The sequence below is a fragment of the Colias croceus genome, chromosome 2 (genome assembly GCF_905220415.1).
Source record: "Colias croceus chromosome 2, ilColCroc2.1".
Classification (NCBI taxonomy): Eukaryota; Metazoa; Arthropoda; class Insecta; order Lepidoptera; family Pieridae; genus Colias; species Colias croceus.
The window spans coordinates 3,972,302-3,993,401 of record NC_059538.1 but is presented as its reverse complement, the minus strand read 5'-3'; the positions used below and the strand labels follow the sequence as shown (position 1 = coordinate 3,993,401).

General features: G+C 33.5%; 1 protein-coding gene across 2 annotated transcripts in view; it reads left to right on the top strand.

The window, feature by feature from the left end:
* LOC123701398 (hormone receptor 4) overlaps positions 1 to 21,100 on the top strand; it is a 35,451-nt gene that overhangs the window by 2,399 nt on the left and 11,952 nt on the right. The window contains exons 2-3 of one of the 2 annotated variants that reach the window (XM_045648866.1): positions 11,394 to 11,645; positions 17,053 to 17,157. In XM_045648866.1, the coding sequence (XP_045504822.1) occupies positions 11,630 to 11,645; positions 17,053 to 17,157 (121 nt within the window). In that variant the 5' untranslated portion in view covers positions 11,394 to 11,629. The remainder of the gene's footprint in view (positions 1 to 11,393; positions 11,646 to 17,052; positions 17,158 to 21,100) is intronic. The other variant, XM_045648858.1, reaches the window with a different exon arrangement.

Genomic DNA, 21,100 nt, shown 5'->3' with positions numbered 1-21,100 from the left:
CCGAGGGCAAGCTTTTCCACTTCAGTATATTATGTGTGTACACCTAAATGTCAAAGACTTTTTTTTCACTCAATATTTAATTTTCTAGTGTATAAAAACAAAGTGAAATATTAAACTAAATAATGAACATTAGAAAAGCTTATTAGAAGAGCTTTTCTATTATCGTGACTCCGTCAAGGTTAGTGAAAGTTAGAAAGGATAATATGCAAAGCGTGAATGACGTCACTGTATATACAGAGGCGGTGTACAGCACTTGCTCCTAGAGCTAGCAAAAATATATTCATCTAATGTATTAAATAACGTTTTAATTTAAAAACAAAGCTTTTGATCTCTTTTCTAAAGTTGTTAAAATTGGTGATAATTTATAATTTAACTATAATATGTTAAAAAGTTCAGAAAAAAGAATTTTTATTCATTTTTTGTTTTTTCTCTCTCAAAACACATATTAATATTATTTTAATTAACTGAACTTCGTGTTTGGGAAGAATAGGTAGTTGGATTATTTTCTGAACCAAAATTTACTCTAAAGGAAGTAAAATATCGGCACAAGATTTTACCAACTTGTGCCTTAAAATTTGGGAACAAGGTTCGATGATAATTAATACTTTATTTGCTTTGTTGTTACCTTCAAATGTTCGAAGTATCTATTAGCCCTTTATTTTTGTTAGCGCCGGCCGTATCTTACCTTGCTGAAGGTGAGCGTCGGTCTCACACAAACAAAATTCATAATTCCTTACGTCGTGTCTGTCTCTATCTTGTGCATAATTAATGTACTTGGAGTGAGCGGGATAGATGAGATTAGATGTTGTTATTAGTAATTCTAAAACGCACTAAGCATGAGGTCGTTCGAACAAAACGTAGATGCGTCAATGTACGCTGGCAAGGTGACGCATTGTCACTAGGAATGTATTATTGTAATATGTTTGCGCTAGGTGCGTAATTGTGCACTATGTTAAAACATTCACTTTTATACCGTAACGTATGTATAACAGCAAAAAATATAGAACCTATGATAAAAATGCCTGCACAAACTGTATGAACTTTTCTTGGAACTATAGAACGTGTCATGCAAAAAATCGATCGGACGCTTAATAACTTCGCACCAGTATAATTGACTTGACTAACTAGTAATAGCCATTGCACCATCCATACTAATATTATACATGCGAAAGTAACTCTGTCTGTCTGTCTGTCTGTTACTCAATCACGCCTAAACCACTGAACCAATTTGCATGAAATTTGGTATGGAGATATTTTGTTACCCGAGAAAGGACATAGGCTACTTTTTATTGCGAAATATGTACCACGGGCGAAGCCGGGGCGGACCGCTAGTAGCATATATATTATTTATGCTATTCATATACTACGTTATGAAATGATTGAATCTACATATTCTATAATAAAAGAATAGGCACGAAGTACTATCACATTTAACAATAACGATTATATTTAGTCGAAAAGTCACTTATTTTTCGACTACCAAAGATTACGAATAAAGTAGTATATAAGGCAAGTGTACATAACGTAAGGTGAATTTTTACAAGACAATAGCTTGCAACTTTCCTAATAGACATACACATAGTCGCGTAAATTGACGTGCGATAGAGTTGCATAACGCTGCATTGTACCGTCGGGATGACTGCCCGCCCTAGTTACGAGATTGAAACCGACAATACATGTACGCACACATTGCAACCGTCACGCTTCGTAAATAGTTCATAATATGGCTAACATGCTCTATTATCGCTCCCACACGATAGCGTTTTATAGTAAAAGTAAAAACCAAGTACAATTTGAATACAAAGAACGCGATAGCCAATTTAGTTACGTTCTAAATAACTTGCCAACTGCCGATGTAAATACTTTTAGTAGTTAGTACCTTACAGCAATTGTTTCATGAGTAGGAAGAGAGTTACAAACTGGAATTATAGCATGGTTCAAATTTTTTACTGTTCATTAATTATCATTTAAATAAAATATCAATTGGACAGTTATTAAATTAATCGTTTAATTCACGCTGCTTATTTATACTACTGTGATCATTTCCATTTAATAGGTAGGTACTTTCATAAACTGCAAGTGAATATGACGATCTAGGGTATGTCAGTTGTCAGTTAGAAATTAGGGTCAATGATAGTTAAGTCATAAAACCATAACTGAGTCATCTGCCTATACGAACCACATGTGAGTATTTCTGCGAATGGTAAACTCACTGGTGGCGGAACTGCTTTAAATTTATCTTTAAAATTAACCTAAATTGTAGTCATATTTAATAATGACGATATGCAAGAACTGACAGTTGATTTTGAACCGAATTCTTAAGGTTTTATTAATAGAATGTATTATGCCAGCAAATGCTTTTTTGTTAAGTGTATGTTGGTGATTTCATATTTTAAACCTGTGTTTTAATTGGTTGTTTTGCATTATTTTACTCATTAATTCGGAAAGCCTACATACCTGCGAGAAAAATACACACATACACTAGGTACTCAAAGTATATTAAACAATCAAATAATATTGATTTTATATAAGCATCTATAAGAATTATTTATTCAAAAATAATAATATCAATTCCAGACTAGCTAAAACTACTAAATATAGTAAAAGTGTCTGGTTAGATACGATAAAATTCACTATTTCATTCTTTTTTAAAGTTATTCATATTTTTTTTTTATTGTGCAAATAGCCATCGTAATAATATAATTACACTTATTTGCAATTAAACATTATCATAAACCGATCCAACGGACTGAACAATAAACTCCGTTAAATGCATCCTATCGTATTATTTACATTTAAGAATTCTAGAAAAATCTAGAATTTTCTCGAATCATTAAAACAATATTAGTTTTTAGGTTAATCTAGTCGCGTTCATGAGGGCAATGGATTTCCCACGCAGGGCTTGCGAGCGGTGGCCTTGCGTCTGAACCTTTGTGACAATGATGTAGGAGTCACGGACTCTGAACCACTGGTACTCGCGTTTTCCTCCAGATAGAACGGATTTATAATGCTATAAATAATATTCGTTTAATTAATCGCTGTGTTGTCACGTCAAATCATTAAAATGGTATTTCAAAAACGACACGAATAATAATAGATGATAAGACTTAATGTTTTTACTTTCAATAGGTATTTGAATCATTGATGCGTGTAGAGTAATTTTGTTATAAGAAAACAAAGAGCTACATCTGCAATATTTTAAATAAACAACTTCCAGAGTTTCTAGTCGAAATGTTGACATTAAACCGTTAAAATAAAAATTATACACTATAAATTGATACATTAAATAAGTTGTAAAAGTGTGAATATGTAATCGAGAGGTTAACGATCTTTAAAATGAATCTAACGATCAAATCAAATATATTCGGAAAGTGAACGTATGTATATACCCTATAAATAGATACTGACCTTTCATTTGGATGCGTCAGCCAAACTTGCATTATGTAACTGCCATCATAGCACACATAGGAACAATACTGTACATACATAAAAATCTACCTGTGAATGTGTGCGTGATTTAGTAGCGTTCGAAAGAGAAAGTGGTTAAGGTCTATGGTGCTTGACCAGTAGTGTTGTGTTGAGTTGCTTTGTCGATATCGATGGATTAACTTAATTTAATTTGTTTAAGCCGATCATAAGTAACTTTTCATTTATTTTTATTGTAAGATAAAATGTATTGTAGAATTTAGACAACATTTAGACAACCATAGTATATTTTTGCTTGCATGATCTTTTGTCGGAAACTATATGAATAACTTTTAGTCTTTAGTAACGTCTTCTATTTAAATTTTCATATAACAAGAAAATTTACATTGACCTCTTCCTTCTTCTTGCGAATATTTACTTTCCTCAATATTTTTTTTTCAAAAAGTCGATATCAACAAACCTGACCATCACTACCACTATGATAGTTCCTACGGGATGTACCGTAAAGGCGCGCGTACATTTTACCGTTCTGTGACGTCACTACACCGGGTACCGTTGCACCGTCTGCGCCGCGCGAAGCCGTTACAGCGCTTGAGCAGCCTAGACCGGCAATACTCTCACTTTCAAACGAAAACTTTTATCTGCCTTCGTTATGCGTTGTTAATTTAAAGCTTTCTTGACTATCGTTGGAATTATTTACGCGTCGGTATTTTTATTACGTGGCGCGTTTAATACTAGTTTTTGTATTTGTTCTGTTGTAATGTTTTTTCAGATTTGTTTTTTGTTGATGTTTAGTTTTATCTTTAAATAGCTAATGCTTAACTTGCTTACTTTTTTAAAATATGAAAATTAGGTTATCAAAAAAAGAAAGTATTTTTTGTTGCTACGAAACTGAGAAAGTAATTTGATGGTTATCTAATTTCTGTGCAGAATTATAATTATTCATTTCACATTTTATCTGGAATTAACTATAGAATCGAAATCACCAACTTTCTGTCACGTACGCGGTAACAAATCCACTCATTTACCATCCTAAATCATACCAAAACGTTCAATATACAACTTCCCACAGAAACAATGCACTTATGTGCAAATACATAACTTTTAATGGCAATACTTGCTCATTATTTGGAGTCAATGCTTGTAACACTGAGATAAAATCGCGTGAAGCAAACGCTCAAAACACAAAACCTTGACCACGGCGGCTGACATTAAAATCGTATGCCTTTCACGGCTCTGTCAGGTGGTCGCTGGTCGCTGTTGTATAACTGACTTTCCATTTTCTTTGACATACTATAGAAATGTTTGTTTTATTTATTAAAATCTTTAATAAAACTTTCCTTAACTCAGTTTTAAATTGTACTTAAATTAAGTCTTTGAGTTACGACTCGGCTATAATAAACTTTAATAGTGTTCTTACTTCTTAAAGATAGATTTCAAAATACATAAAACCTTATATCTGTCTCTAAAATTACACCTAACTTTATTACTTACTTTGTGAGGTTGAATAGCTAAACGTCCACAATTCTTTAATGTTTTATTCATTGTTCTTATGGATGGTTGAGTTGTAACTATACAAACCAGTACAGCATTAAATCATTTAATAGCCCGTAAGTAAAACGAATACTTATAAAGTTAAAGTACAAACATTCCTGAATAGTAAACAAATAAATTGCATGAACACGCGTTGTAAGCTGTGCAGAAATTCGCTGTGAGCCCACTAGTATTGCAACCACTACCAGGCAATATATTTCCCGCGTATAGTCATGACTATATGTCGTCTCATTCCAATTCGTCTGAAGTGTGTATGTAAATAAAAGTAATTTGCTTTATATGGTCGTGATATTGGTTCCTATAGAGTATGAAATTCGCTTTAAGCTTGAGTTCTTGCGACACATGCAGACTGGTCGTGCGCCACAAGTTAAGGTCGACAATATGTGGCAATTTTCCCATTTCGAAGAGAAGCAAAACCTTGACCTAGGTATTATGTTTCATTTCGTCACTTGCCTTACATTGCAGACAACATACGGACATAAAAATTCGTATTATCATTATTCATGACGACAGTTTTAAGATTTTCGCTTATGGTTGTTTAATTGCTGAAAAGATTTATATTTATAGATTGATGAAAAAAATACGTTCTGATATAGCCTTAAAACTAAACTTGATCATAATAGTCATAGATTGTAATTTTTGTGAATTTCCTGTCTACAAAAATGTAAACAAACACGATACGTCTTTACACTAGGTACACTTTGCATTCAAGTCGAAAAACCGGTTGTATCTGGTTATTAAATTATGGTACTAATAGTTTATTTAATAGTCGAAAAAATTCCATCACCCCCATTCGCGTAGATGTCGCTGCGCGAGGTGGGGCGCCCGCGCACGTTGCGCCACCGCGCGCTCTTTACGCAACGAGGCCGTTCACCCCGGAAGGCATTTTCCTCAGTTTCTTTAGCAGTGTGTTACTGAGGCGATCGCGTGATTCGTTCGCGTGTTATCCACCCATACTAACCCTCTGATCTCGACCGACCCAATTATCCCGAATTTAAATACTTACATTACAAACATAATGAACTACATTACAAACATTTTATTGCTAAATAAAGCAACAACGTACGGTTATATTAATATACTAATACTGGAGCTTGGAATAGTTTAGATAGCTTCATTATTATATCTAGGCATTATCTACAAAAGATACAATATTAAAATTAGATTTTAAAGCGAAAACAACACTTTGAATAACCATGCAATGTCTATATTAAGGAAAATAAACGTTTCTAATGTTTACTTTGTTCCTACAACTAATATATAAAAAACATAGCGTTTTAAAAGTTTATTCTGAATTACCTACTAATTTAAATAAATCTTATCATATATATTTTATATGCATGGACATAATGTAATATATTGACAATGTCCGCGTAACGCGGTTGCGTGTGGTCGCAGACAGACTGACCGAGTTAAATGCTAAATAACTTAATTTCATTATTTTTAAACATGTATTTTCAATTTTTATTACAATTTAATATCTATTGCAGTATGATCTAACAATTTAATTTTCGGACAATCGTAACAAAATGTATATTTTAAATCTCTTGCCTTTACAATGGTATAGAGTAAATAATACATTTTAATAATTATTTTATCAATAAATATATTACGTCTTTCAATGTGTTTCAATGTGTCAAACCATACAGTAGTAAAGAGAAAACTGGAAAATTAGGAGTATATTTTGTAATAAATATCGTTTTCGCAATAGATATAAACTTATATATGAACTCAGGCCTTGACTCCTGGCTTAAAACTTGTACAGTTCTATACAGCGAACAGGAAAACCGTTTCAATGTGATCCGTGTTGTCGGCCATTTACATAACTGTGGCATTGTCGATGCTAAAGCTTACGTAAAGATGCATCGACTTGCGAAAGCGCACCTCCTTACTTCTATTTCCATACGTAAAGATAGCACCTGTATATAAAATACCGGTAACGATATTTCACAGTTACAGATACCGTTTTATCAAAAGGTTCGTTATATTGAGGAAAAAATAAATGTATTTAAACGACCTTCTCAAAAAGTCAAAGCCTCTTGCTTCGTCGTATATTTTTGTTCATAGTACGCAATTATTACGTATTGAGATACAAAAATGTATTTTAAATTTATCAACATAAATAGCGAACACATTCTCAGTTCTCATACAAACCCAGCAGCCTTACGAAATACTAACATAAACAGTGAATGTCTGCCGCGAAGTCGCTAAAAGCTCGTATTACTCAAACGTATAGAAAAGTGATTGAAGCGAGGTGACAGTATAGAAACTATTGTACATCATTACTCAACGAATACGAATACAGATGTTAATACTCGTAAATTAAAACATCACTTAATAAATCTGTCCCAAAAAAACAAGGGTAAAGACCTTTTGCGTAACTTACGTATTACGTGGGCCAGTGAGAGGCAATGTCAGCTATTGCAATCGTGCTATTATTATGACAAGTAAGCAGCTTGAAATCATTGTTTTGGCTCTGGCTTTTTGTTTATTTGAAGGCACCGAGTGGTTTGTTGTAATCGTGCTGGGTTGTGCTTGCAAGAGTGTGGTTTTCCCGTATTAATAGTGCGACCTTAAAGTAACGGAAACATTGACAAATTATATTTTTCATTGATAACCATGACCTCTGAGTTAGGTTGATATTGCTTATTTTTCCCTGTGTAATTTTATTCGAAAAGCATTAACAACCAAATAATTTTACATTTGGTTGTTAATGCTTTATAATGTATAATATATTTTCATTATTATTTACCTTTATTCACTATCAACGACTATTGAAAATAGTATATTCAACTAGACTTAATATAAAATTTCCTAATATATTATGTCCTAATAATAATTCTTGTAAACCTAAGACACCACTAGAACTCTATTCTCAAGGTATTTGCTATGTCTCAATTATTAAAATAAACCTTTTGTTTCGATGGTGAATATGTAACCAAAAAAGGTCAATGACCGGCCTCGACGTTTCTACAACTATTCTTGATAAGTGATAACAGCCTTAACACACATTTTTGCTGTTTCATTTTAAACGTTATATCCTATTGGTAAGGCTCAAGTTTATGTAAGTAGCCTTCATTCATACGACCTTCTGTTTTGATATTTGATATACTAGCTTGTAAATTTTCCGCCTTAAATTCAGATTGCCATTTTCGTAATTTGAACTTAAGTGCTAACTATCAAGTCTTACAACCCAATGTATCGATTGGTCCTTAGGTCCTCTTGGAATTGAATTATTGAACAAATGTTAGTTTGTTTATCGTTGCTGCGTTCTTGACAGCCAAAAAGTGAAAACAGCAATGGTGGATGAGAGTTGTGAAACCAAATGGTGACGCAGCCATTCGACACGAGGGTACGCGGTGCGTATACAATGCTGACGTTATATAACAACATAATACATATAGCTATGTATTATTCTAATACTACATTATATATCAGTATTCTAGTACTACATTATATCGTCTAAATAACTATAATTTGCAGATTTTTAGGAAAAACAATCAAACTTAAGATTGATTGTTTTTCCTAAAAATCTGCAAACATGAGTACATGAGTTTAGACGATAAAATAAATATTCAGAATACTTCTTAATTTCAGAAATTCGGAATAGATGATGTAGATATAAAATATGCTACTGCATAAATAATATATAACGTGATACATATATGCTATTTTTAAATACAAGTAGGTAGGTACATATAAGACATTTGCACATTACTCGTAGCTTACAGTGATCGATCAATGCTCTATTCCAAAAACTTTCTAAAGCGATAACATCTATCCATTGAGAACTGTTTGGGGCTGGCATTCATTAATTGTTACTTTGGTTACCGCGTACCGAAATGTAATTGTTGTACAATAAAGGCTCTTGTGTGTCATTGACATCCAACTATTGTTTATTGTTACTTTTGTGGACTTCGAATTTCAAAATTTCATTCAGCTTATACTTAATAATGAATAAGTAGCGCTGAAATAACAGAAATAAGCTTAGGACTACGTTCGCTACATGAAACACAATCTTAAGTAATTTTTATTAAAATAATTTAATTAATTCCATTCTTCTGGCCAAACACTGCATGATTGGATCGAAGACAAAGTGTATAGAATAATTGGACAATACAGTCATTAACGTGATCACTTTTCGGCACTGTTTACCGATGGGCGAGGTCATTCACACCTTTATCGGCGAAATTTGGATTGTCACCAGCGAACGTAGTTTATAAGTTTAATATTCATGGGTTGTTGGCCCCTTAATTTTGACACACACATTAATTACATTTTTTATCCGCCTGATCTTTATTTTGATAAACCTCTTTAAGAAATGAAGTTGCATGTATAACACGCAAAAGATGTTTTTGTACGAACACAATGTTGCTGAATTAGATCATAGGTACATGAACAATTTTTTATCTCATACATACAAAACATAGTTTTATATAAGAATCAAAAACAAAAAACATATAAAAATAAGTAGATATTCATTGCGAGATACGGCAGTACTTATCAGATGATAGGAGTTATTATTTTCGCGTCTAATACGTTAGATTAAAATTCATTTAGGTAGGTCATTCAACTGTTGGTATTTCCTGAAAACTAGTCTGAGTATTCTTGCATATCAGCGCAATGTGATTAATTCATAGATGACAAATGACTGATAAAGTATTGCTAAAAAGATATAAGCTTCTTGGCTAAAAATTATCAACTCTTTGTTTAGTTGTTTCATAAATAGGCTGTAGGTAGCAACATTTCATTGTTACGTATATCCAGATTTCATTTGATGTATAAAAGAAAAATTAAAATAAATTCTATCATTTGGATGTCTTATTTGTCTTCATAGATGTGGATTTTGAATACACTTGTGACGATCAAAGCTTAATCCTACGGCTTGAAAATCTCAGGACCATATTTTATATGGTCGAATTGTGCCGCTTAAAATAAATACTTAATAAAACTGAGGGGCACATTAATCGCCAAACAGGAAAGAAATTATCAAAGCTGCACATAAAAATGCAATTTGAAGCCATTTATTCCGGATATCATGATTCACGTCGATTTTTCTGTATACGAATACTTTTAAATGGGGCGCCGGTTTTTCTTTTACCTGTTTTCAGACCATGAATATGTTGCGTCAATACTTCGGGAGTGTTGTACAAGAGAATAGTTAACCCAGATTCATTGGACCGTCTAAATATATATTTGACTACCTGACCATCGGCGCATGCGACGCATAGTTCTGTATATCCTTGGGTATTGTTATTAATAAGTCATTTCTTTCAGTTCATAGAAATGAAAAGATAAAAGCAAACAAGTGTTTTGTAACAAAGATTCTTCTTATGTACTCATAGTATAAATAAATATAAATGTAAAATTGTTTACATTATGGTTTTAAATGAATGATATATTTTATAATTATATTTTAGTACATACAGCTAATTACAAATAATAATAGGAAATTGCTACCTGTTTAATATAAATTGTTCTTTGTTAACACAATGAATCAGTAATCTAGATATACACGAATAGAGGCCGATGCGAATGAACTCTATTTTAATGTAATCCAACACCAAACTGTGCCATCGGCCCGTCTAACCTTTTGGACAAAAAGCGGCAGGCGGCTGCAATGTAGGTTAAGCGAATATCAACTGCTCAATATTTTTCAATTTATTGAAATTTATATGACATTTAAATAATACTTTAAAATTAATTTTAATCCTATTCAATTAATATTTAGAATCAAACAAACGTTATATTCGTGTTTATTAAACACAACATAGATTTCACAAACTTCACTTGAAACCTTCAAAGATCGCTCAAACCGTCATCAAGTAACGCGTGCGCATGCGGCTGACCTACTTTCCGACAGCGTCAAGTAGCTTACCCTCAGTCGGTGAATCGCATACACCATGCTACGCCATACCACACCGATTACTGCAACCCATCCTCACACTGAAATTTAACTGCATACTTAACGAAATCCCTTCATAGGTTCATCGACCCCGCTATCGAAATCGCACACTCACACGCCTATCCTCGACGAACTGCCAGATAAAAAAAAATGAAACAAAAAACATCTCGCGTAACGGTGAATGAGTACGAGACAGAGATAACTATATTTCGGCAGCGTGCACTACGATCGTAAGGTCGGCTACGAAAAACACTAGCGCAATTTTTACAGCGTACGTAATTGAGTACGGACGGACATGACGGTGTGTGCGTGAGCGCCGAGAGCGACGCCCGCGTCCGCCGAAACGGAGGCGGAATATTTAGGTGAAAGTGTTTCGAATTTCGACATGACGACATTCGCGCGCAGTCGTTATCGTGATTTTGCCGAATCTAGAGGTTCAGAGAGCGCGCATGCAGTCGCGAAGCGAACTCCGTCTGCGCTCGCGCTATCCTCATGTGCTTTTCCGCAGGAACCGTGCCGCCCCCCGCGTACTGATCGTGCTAAGTGCTGCGGTGAAAAAGTATGCTGATAGTTGGTGTTACATTAATATTTCGGAGACAAAAGTTGAAAAGGTGATCGGTAATTAGAGAAATTTGTGGAACTTTGTGTGATGTGCGTATTGAAGCGCTAAGCAAGCTGTCGGCGGGCGAAAAGCTGGAGCCAGAGGCGCATGACGCCTCCACACACGCATCTCAACTGCAGACAATGACCTCTACAATGGGTAATTTTTATGATAATAAACATAAATTTAAAATTTAGTTTTCCAACAAAAATACAAAAATTTAAAATATCTCACCAGTTGCAGTACAGCGTAGAACGGTTATGGCCGTTACTCGTAGTCGTTGTCGTAGCATCTCGCTACGTGATCGCTACGTCTACGTCTATGTAATATTGACTATAACTTCGATAGGAGATGAGATTTCTCATTTATAACTGGATCAGTTTTCTAAGTTATTAAATATTTAGTAAATGTATAAACGCCTATTTTAAATATTAGTAATTGATAGAATTAAAAGTATTCCGTAAAATTTATTAAATATATCTTATTTTTTTTAACTGTTGTTTATAAAAAAATAACATTTACGAATATTAACTTCTATTGTAAATGTTATGGTTGTGATATATTTAATGATATGCAGGTCGATGATGTAAAAATTATATTTCCTTCAATTATTTAATAACTATTTTATTACTAATATTGTATATACGTTAAAAATATTGTGTGCCAAAGAAATATACAATTCAAAAATAAATCTCTATAGGTCTGATTATAACCTTTTGGTACTACTTAATAAAAAATCTCATAAATTCATACATAATTTACTAACTGTATACAATAAACTAATATATCAATAAATTTAAATAATCCTACTTAGTACATAAGCTAGCCTTTATTCAAACATATTAAAGCTGCCTCGAAATTTTATTGAAAACTATTAAATTAATAGCTTCTACTTCGATATAAATTTCAATAACTGTATTGTATTTCGAAACAAAAGCTAGCACGTTTCGGGTTAACCGTGACATTCTTAAATCATCTCATGAATCACGACTGTTTAACAATTGTTTTTGTTTTAATATATGGCAACACTTTTACTTTTGTAGTAAAATGGCCGCCCTTTGTCTGTAGTCTATGATTTGATGGGGTCAATGATCTCATCGTTTTGTCGTTGCCAAAATGCGTTTTTTACGCTCACTTTCCAATGCGGTGAAAGCGAAAAGGTACCGAATGTCACTGCTTCCTTTCAAAACATTGTAGTGGGAGGATATCTGTGTTCGGTTTCAATAATAATGGCTGTTAACGAGCACAATGCTCATTGTTAGGCTAGTTTATGTATAATTCACGTATAACCAACATTATGTTTGTTTAATAATGCTGGCTATATTTCCGCGAATACATTATAAAGGACAAGAAATTAACAAATTGACATTGGCAAGTTTTAGATGTTTTTCTTGTTTATAATATATTATTATGATGTAGGAAGTCTTTTAATCGGAAGTAACTAGAGGTTTTAAAATAGAACGCTTGATCAGCGTGATCGTGCAGAGCCTGAATGTCAAGGCATATATTTGAAGGTTAAGTTACAGAGAACACAGTCGATCAAGATCTCTATATTTTGCCCTAATCTATTGTTACCACTTACATTGCGCAATTATTTTAATATACAAGTAAACAAATCCGTTCACTAGTCTGAAACGTATTAAAACTTAAAATATTTCATTACTGTTGCTATCAACTTTACTGTACTCCCTAAAATTATTAATCAGTTTTTTATCTATTGTGTATGAGTGAAGTAATCAATGAGAATGAAATACGTATTAATATCATTTAAAACAAATCATGCATATCCATATTAATATAAATTAAACTCTACAAACTTCAAATTTGCATAATTTTATTAAACTTTATAAAGAACAGTCGTCATAAACAACAAATTAACAATATTTTGTAGATCATTGTAGATGCATATTTTAACATTTAACGTCATTCTTGACGGTTGTATTTCCTTAAGTTAAAATAACAAAATATGTCCAAAATAGAGCTTGAAATTTAAAAAGAGATGATTTTTGGTATTGCGTTTTTTGGATTAATACAAAGAACTTTAGCTAAATGATTAGAATACTTCCAGAACTACGTATATAGCCTATATCCTAATAGTTGGCTAATAAAGCTCTTTACCTGATTATATTATCGTCGTAATTTACTCGTACATAGGTAGGCGGTCGTTGTCTCCGAAACAAGTCGGCCTCGGTACGGCAGTGACATTGTGGCCGGAACCGTGCTCACTTCCGACTAACTGACCGCTGAGATGAACTTCGTGTTACGAATTTTTAATGCACTTAAACATTTGGGTATAGATAATCGAGGTCCTTCCTTACCTTGATATATTACTTACTAATCCTAAGGCCTCTAGCAAAAAGCATCGACGGTACACCGCTGTGATCTGATTGTTAAGATTATCATTTTTAAAATGTCAATATGTATGCTAATGCTAAAATGTATCATCCATCAAAAATTACTAATCTGTTATTTATTTTGTCTACGTCGTTCTCCACTCGGTTTATTTATAACGATACCCCAAACATCAAAATCCTCTCAGGCGTTTTACATGTTTTAGTGTTTATGATATAAAAGAACGCATAAACATAATTTTTTGTTATAAAATAATTTAAAGAAGTTCTACTCAGATACAGAAATACCAAAAAACTCATAAACAAATAACTCAAGAGCACCTCAAATACAGAAGTAGACAAAACTATAGCAATTGTAAGTTGCAGCAGCCAGCAGAATGTATTCTAAAGGTCAAAATACACTTTGGTGAAACTGAAATCGTCATTTTATTAACAAATCGCATGACTAAAGGCATAAAAATCATACAAAGCTTGACTTAGATGAGGCCAGAACTGCCAATAATTTAACAATGATTTAATTGCGAAATGGATTGCCCAAGATTTACAAATTAATTGAACCTCCTTGATAAGTTCACTTTATGCATTAAATCAATTAGGTTTTAGACTTTTTAAATTTTATCAAAAATGAATAAAAAATACAAACTTAAATTAAATATTTAAATGCACAGCTTCCTATATTCTGAAGCGGTGCGGAAGTCTAATTCGACCTTAAATAAACTAGCGTTGCGTCGTAGAAGTCGCGACAACCACAACATCGAACATTTTATTTGCTTCGTTAACGCATTATCAAGGTCTTTGACTCGCTCAAATTTATTTCGATGATAACTGAAACAATGTTGAAATCATGCGTAAACAATTCTTGTGTACCATGTTTTTTCTGAATGTCAATTGTTTTGGCTTTGCTCTGTGCTTAAAAAACAAACAAACAGTTATTTTTACACATAAAAACTAATCAAATGTCTTTTCAAATAATTTTGAGTGTCTCTGCTTAAATGTAGAGCTTGAATTAAAGCTCTTAGAACGTTAGTAATTTGTTAAGAACAACAACAGATAATAACATTTCGTTAAACGTCAGTCTAATTAATTATTATTATTATTTATTTAAAAGAAGAATAGGCTATGACGTTCGAAACTTTTCTTTAGGCTTCATAAATCAAGTGTATGCAAACTCATAAATAGATTTCACAGTATGTTAAGATAACAGTAATCGGTCATCATTTCTATGGCCTAACGTTTAATATATAAACCGATAATAAAACAATAATGGTCCCGAATGACTCAATTCATAGACGTGCGTAATATTTCCGTCATAAATTTTATTTCAACTGTTTTTGCGTCAAATATGACGTTTTACGAGATTATAAAAAGACATTTTACTCAATAAAATGAGTAAAATATTAAGCTAGTTACACAAGCTCCTGTCCTTTAAAATTTTGTTCAAACAACTAGCTGTTGCCTGCTGTCGCTTGCGTGGAAAAGATAAATTTTCATGGTATAAGTTTTCATCCACTATTTTACCCCTTTAGGGGATGATTTTTCTAAAATTCTTTCTTAGGGGATGCCTATGTTATGATATCTACCTGCATGCCAAATTTCAGCCCGATACGTCCAGTGGTTTGGTCTGTGCGTTGATAGATTAAATTATCGTCGTAATCACGGTATCAGTCACCTTTGAATTTTATATAATATATAATTATAGATATGTTCATCAAATAAAAATATGTTTACATGCTAGATTGCACATTAATGTCGAGCCAATTTAATAGGCAACATTTGACGTCTATCAATTTTATCTTCATAGGGTGGTAACCTGCTTAAAAACATCGATTAAAGTGAATTAATCGATACGGACTTGAAACATTTGTCAATCGAACTTGAAACACATGTCAATAATTTATGATAATTTTTATTCACAAGTAATCAATGCATTCGATTCTAGATGTCAGATTTCGATTTTTAGAGTAACGTCTCTGGTATTTAAAAAGAAAAAAGGTTTATCGACGCAAAATTGTAGCGACGTCAGTTCTTAAAATCAGAAATTGTTTATTATGTTTAGAATGGTTTATCAGTAAAATCAAATCCTAAAATAACTTGTATCGGTCATTATTATTATAAATATGTAATCGTAATTAAAAAAGTTAAGCAAATGTGCAGTTCTAACAAAACGAAATCTCATGTTATTCTATGTCGTCGTTACTAGGTTACGTTGTTGAATTTTGTTGAACTGTCAAATGTTGCCTATTAAAATGGCTCTACTATAATTCTCTATTCGTAATACAAAAACAAATCCTAATTCATTTAACTTCGTCGCAGACAGAACTATAAATTACATCATTCAGTTCTGCGCAATAGGTATAATAACACAACAACGATTTTTCACAACTAGTCACGTAGTATTTACTTTTAATATCCTTTTTATTTCGTAGCAAAGAGCTGAAGTATCTCGTACTTCGAATAATGTAGCGCTGTAACAAATTTTTCTTCGAATGTTTGTAGGGAGAGTGAATTGTATTTATATAATTATATTTCACTAATGAACGTCCCAAGTTCACGACCACAAATACAACAAATCAATCAAGGTCAAGGACCTGACCAGTAATTAATGTGCACACGGGCACATTGGTCATTATGACGGATAACATACGTACGGTGACGTATGTGGCGATTGCAGTGTACATAATTCCATACACGTTGATCTACGACGTAGGTTTCAGCTAACTCATAAATGCCTGTAGCCGAACATGTGAAATATGAACTATATTATGTATTGCAACGTCAAATATACGTCTATAAAACGATATGAAAACAATGAACGGAAATTATTATAAGGAATGGTTTCGGTTATTGCTGTTTGCCCTTCAATGTCGATTTCAATTTCACATTTAACGAACTAGTGAGTATTATTTGGGCGTTTTATTTAAGGTGGCCATGATCTTTAGTGAAACGTAATTCGTTCATGAAATTGTAAAAACGATACTCTATAAAACATACAAATACAGTTTTAAAATATTATAATGAAATACATTTGATTTTTATATCTTTTGAAACTTTTAGAGATGGATAGAATTTCAGGTTACGAACATTGGGCTTGTACCAAAACTTGTACAATGTAGATTCCTGAAACTGTTCCTATTGCCTGAAAAAATATTCACCAACCATTTTAAAACTATTTAACAAATGCGTTTTTTTTTAATTTATCTTTTATTTGTCCCCAGGAATAATGACACTCAGCCGCGGCCCGTGTGACCTCGACAACATGAGTCTGTTCCAAGACCTCAAACTAAAGAGGCGGAAAGTTGACTCCCGATGTAGTAGCGATGGTAAGTCACTCATTTTTTAATCCTTAGAACGGTGAGTCATTTAGTCGTAAATAAGATAGTTTTTGCATATAATCAACGTAATAAATGAATATCTCACCTGTGGTCTCACCGTTGTTCTGGTAATTTTCTTTTAACTGTTGGTGTTGTATGCCTTATTTTAATATACGTATGTATAGAGAAACTAGGTGAATGTCAACAAAATATATTGATAAGCTCTGGGAAAAATTCTATATAATTGAATGGATTAGGAAAATTCCGTGTGTGAATTTTCAATGTAGAGCCATGTATAGACGTAGCAGCAACTGTTTTTCCGCCTGAAATGCCTTAGCAAACCTAGACCGTTGCCTAACGTTCTATTTGATGCAAGAAACAGAATCATATTAACAGTGTAAGGTCAGGAACGTTCTATTGTTATTCCGATCAAGATCTCCGCTTGCCACTCAGCTCACGGAGCGTCTGTCACTTTCGAATGCTATAGCGAATTCGACTCGTTACTGTAATTTCGTTTTCATTTCAACGTGATTGTATTGCGATTAATCGCTGACGTCTTTAGCGTGTAATAAAACTAACCTTCATTTGATTATAATAGAAAAATCTTTAAGTATCTTTTAATACAACATCTTGTCTCTAAATAATTTTGATAAATGTAACTTCGACTAATACATACACATACATATATGTGTGTACACTAACTGGAATAGTACTTTATATGAATAGTTTTTTCATAAGACTAAATTTGTAGGAACAGTCATCTTCAACAGCAGACTGAATGCGCAGTACAACGACTATTAATAATACAAACACGTTTTAAGTAGGAAATTCGGTGGTAATTAATATACACAAGGACTCTGTCAATGTCATGTTATCTGCGACTAATTTCCAAAAGGATATTACTTGTAAAGTTTTTATGAAAATAATAAAGAAAACGTTATACATTATAAGTGTTTTTCAAACTATGTGAGATTAGTGTTATGTAATGGTGTAAATAAAATAAAAACGTTTGATAATCAACATCATCTTCAAACGTTGAATAATAATTGATGTTTAACATAACTCGTAGCAAGAGCGCCAAGTGATGTGAAATACGGACTTTCACTTGAAACACGAAATAATAATCCGCCGAAATGAGATCCGGTTCAACGGGCTCATTCTTATATGTTGGATTTTGAACGGTAATTATAAAAATTATTCTGAAAATCGCTACATTTTTGGAGTAGCTATTTAAAGCAATTAAAATAAACGACAATTAAAATCCACGACATTATAGTTCCATTAAAAAAAAAAAATAAGATGACTTCATGAAATTAAAGGTTTTTACTTTTCACCAAATTTGAAATCTTATTGCACGCCTCATAAGCGAAGCGTTGAGGTGGGTACTACTGTCACTTCGCGCAAAACATCTGATTTTTCAAACTTAAAATGTCTTTATGTATCATACATTGCACTTGTAAGATAATACATACACACACATATTAAGAAAAAACACTATTTTTAACGTTCATGATATTTTTGATGTCATTTTTGTTATTTAAACTAGTTAAAAAACAGTTTAAAAAAGTTCTGTCTTGGACGTCCGTGTGTCTGTATGTGCGGATCCTTTTTCTTGTTAACACGATAGCGACCGAAATACTTTACTAATCGAGTCTTTTTTTTTCTCTTACGCTTGAGTATGCTCAGGAATAGAACCCTTTCATTTTTCAGGGTCTGATTCGATGTGGTTTAATTGTTATTAAATAAACAAAAAAAATATCGACTTTTTTTTTTTTTTTTATAGTGTACTCAAAATTCACCATTATAAACTCGATTCTTTATACTATAAGCCAAGGTTTAAAAAAATAAGTTGGTAGTCAGTCCCTTAAACCTGCGCAGTTTCACATCTAGGTGGGGCCACAAGAAAAATAGCTCAATTATTACGGTACCGCTTTCTTTACTTTTCCAAATGTTTTATTTTATTTCATTTTTATATTTATAGTCACGTACTCTTTATAAATAATCAATTTTATTGTAAAGGATGAGATTATGAGGCGTGCACTTTTGGATTTTCCAAACTATTTTTGAATTATAAGGTTCAAAGCACCGTTACGTAATTACACTTCAAGTTATCGGCAAAGAAATTAAATATAAATGATGACGAGGAGAAAGCACTAAACGATCGTGCTGTAATTGTGGCCATTGTGACCTCATGAATAATACAAGAGAGAAAGATGTATTCATTGTCATACAACGTAACATTTTGCTCGAGGCGTTAATAATCGAGCTGACAAGATGAATGGACTGCGGATCTTAAACTCGAGGATTTCTCGATCTGGATTTCGTCGGTAATGAAATGTGTAAAAAATAGATTAGACTAATTATTTATAGATTTGCATGAATCTAGATAGCGATGTGACGTTGATCGAGACGTAGATCGCGCGTCGGGGGTGTGACGTCGTATGACGCCCGGGCCCGGAGCTCGCGAGTCGCGTCGCGCTCGTGCCGTGACGCACCCCTTGCGTGCGATATTCATGCACTTGTGTGCATTCACTAGAGATAAGCGGGATCTACTTTTACGTGTAAATGACTCTGTGAGTCCACGCCTCACTGACCACTCGATTGTTTTCGTTTTTTATCTTGAGCTTGACATTAAAAGTTGTTACTTAAGACTCGATACTTTATTAATAGCTTCCTATTTTTATTTTTTCAGTTTGAATAAATTCTGTAAAGTTATTGATCGGTAGTAAGATAAAAATAAATCATGAAAGAAAAAGGGTCGTAAGATTATGTAATGAAACGATGTTATTAATAGACAAGGGCTGAAGGGGCGAGCCGGCCGCGGCGCAGCGACACGTGGAGCTCTTAGGGGAGGTGTATGGGGTAGGAATGACCTACTTTCTCTCGGTCGGTGACCGCGTGCGACCTTCGTTTGCAACGATCGAAAAAATATCTTTCAACCAGACTATATTACGCAATTCCTATTGTTTTTGACGCTTCCGTGCTTCGTGTTTTATTCCGAGAATAGTTGATAATGACTTGTACGAAAATGTTTAGCACACAACTAGCGGTATAGTTATGTGAATAATTTTACATAATATACTTATTATGATGAACTGGGATTTTAGATTTTGAAGCTGAATGTAAATTAATTTTATGTGTATTGTTCATCAAATTAATTTACATTCAGGCTTTATAGTTTGCAAATATCATTCTTTGATAATGCTTTTCCTGGGTTTACCCCATTCTACCGTAATTGCCATTTTCCTAATGCATTTGTATATTGTACAAGTAATTATGAATTAATAAATCAAATACTGTGCAAATCTACACATAATGTCTAAAATCCTACAATATATAGGATTGCCAAACCAAATGACCGAACTTCAGTTGCACCATCAAATTGTAAGCTCTAAATAGGCAGCAGTACCAACAGTTGGCAATGTTTATTATGTTTACCAATATAATAACTGTAATATGAAACTCACATTTATCTATGCACCTACCTAGGACCTTAGAACCAATTGCATCACGCGGCTAGAAAGATCGGTCCCCACCAATGATGTGGCAAAGGACGCTGAGTGAAATAGAGATCGTCCTCGAAGCGAGAGCGGTACACGCGTTGCACTAGTCATTGTGCGGTTGCACTTCGCACGCACGGCCGTCTGAGTGACCTAATAGTGGCTGGAGGGGACCGGGAAGCGTGCGGGGAGCGAGCGCTGCCGCTCTTGCGGTAGGTCGGGCTCACTGCGCGCGCCCGACGCCCGTAGTCGGCGCTGGAAAACTTTCTTCGTGACTTTTCCACGCGTAAACAAAACAATTTTCGCACGCGCGATCGCGGTTTGTGTTCAGTTTAATGCGAGTGCCTGCAATGTAAATGTTAAGGGTAATCGACGCCAATGGATTTAGTAGTAAAAAGTCGGTAAAGTTATAAGTGCCCTTATATCGGTAATTTAGCTTTTCATTTGTATGC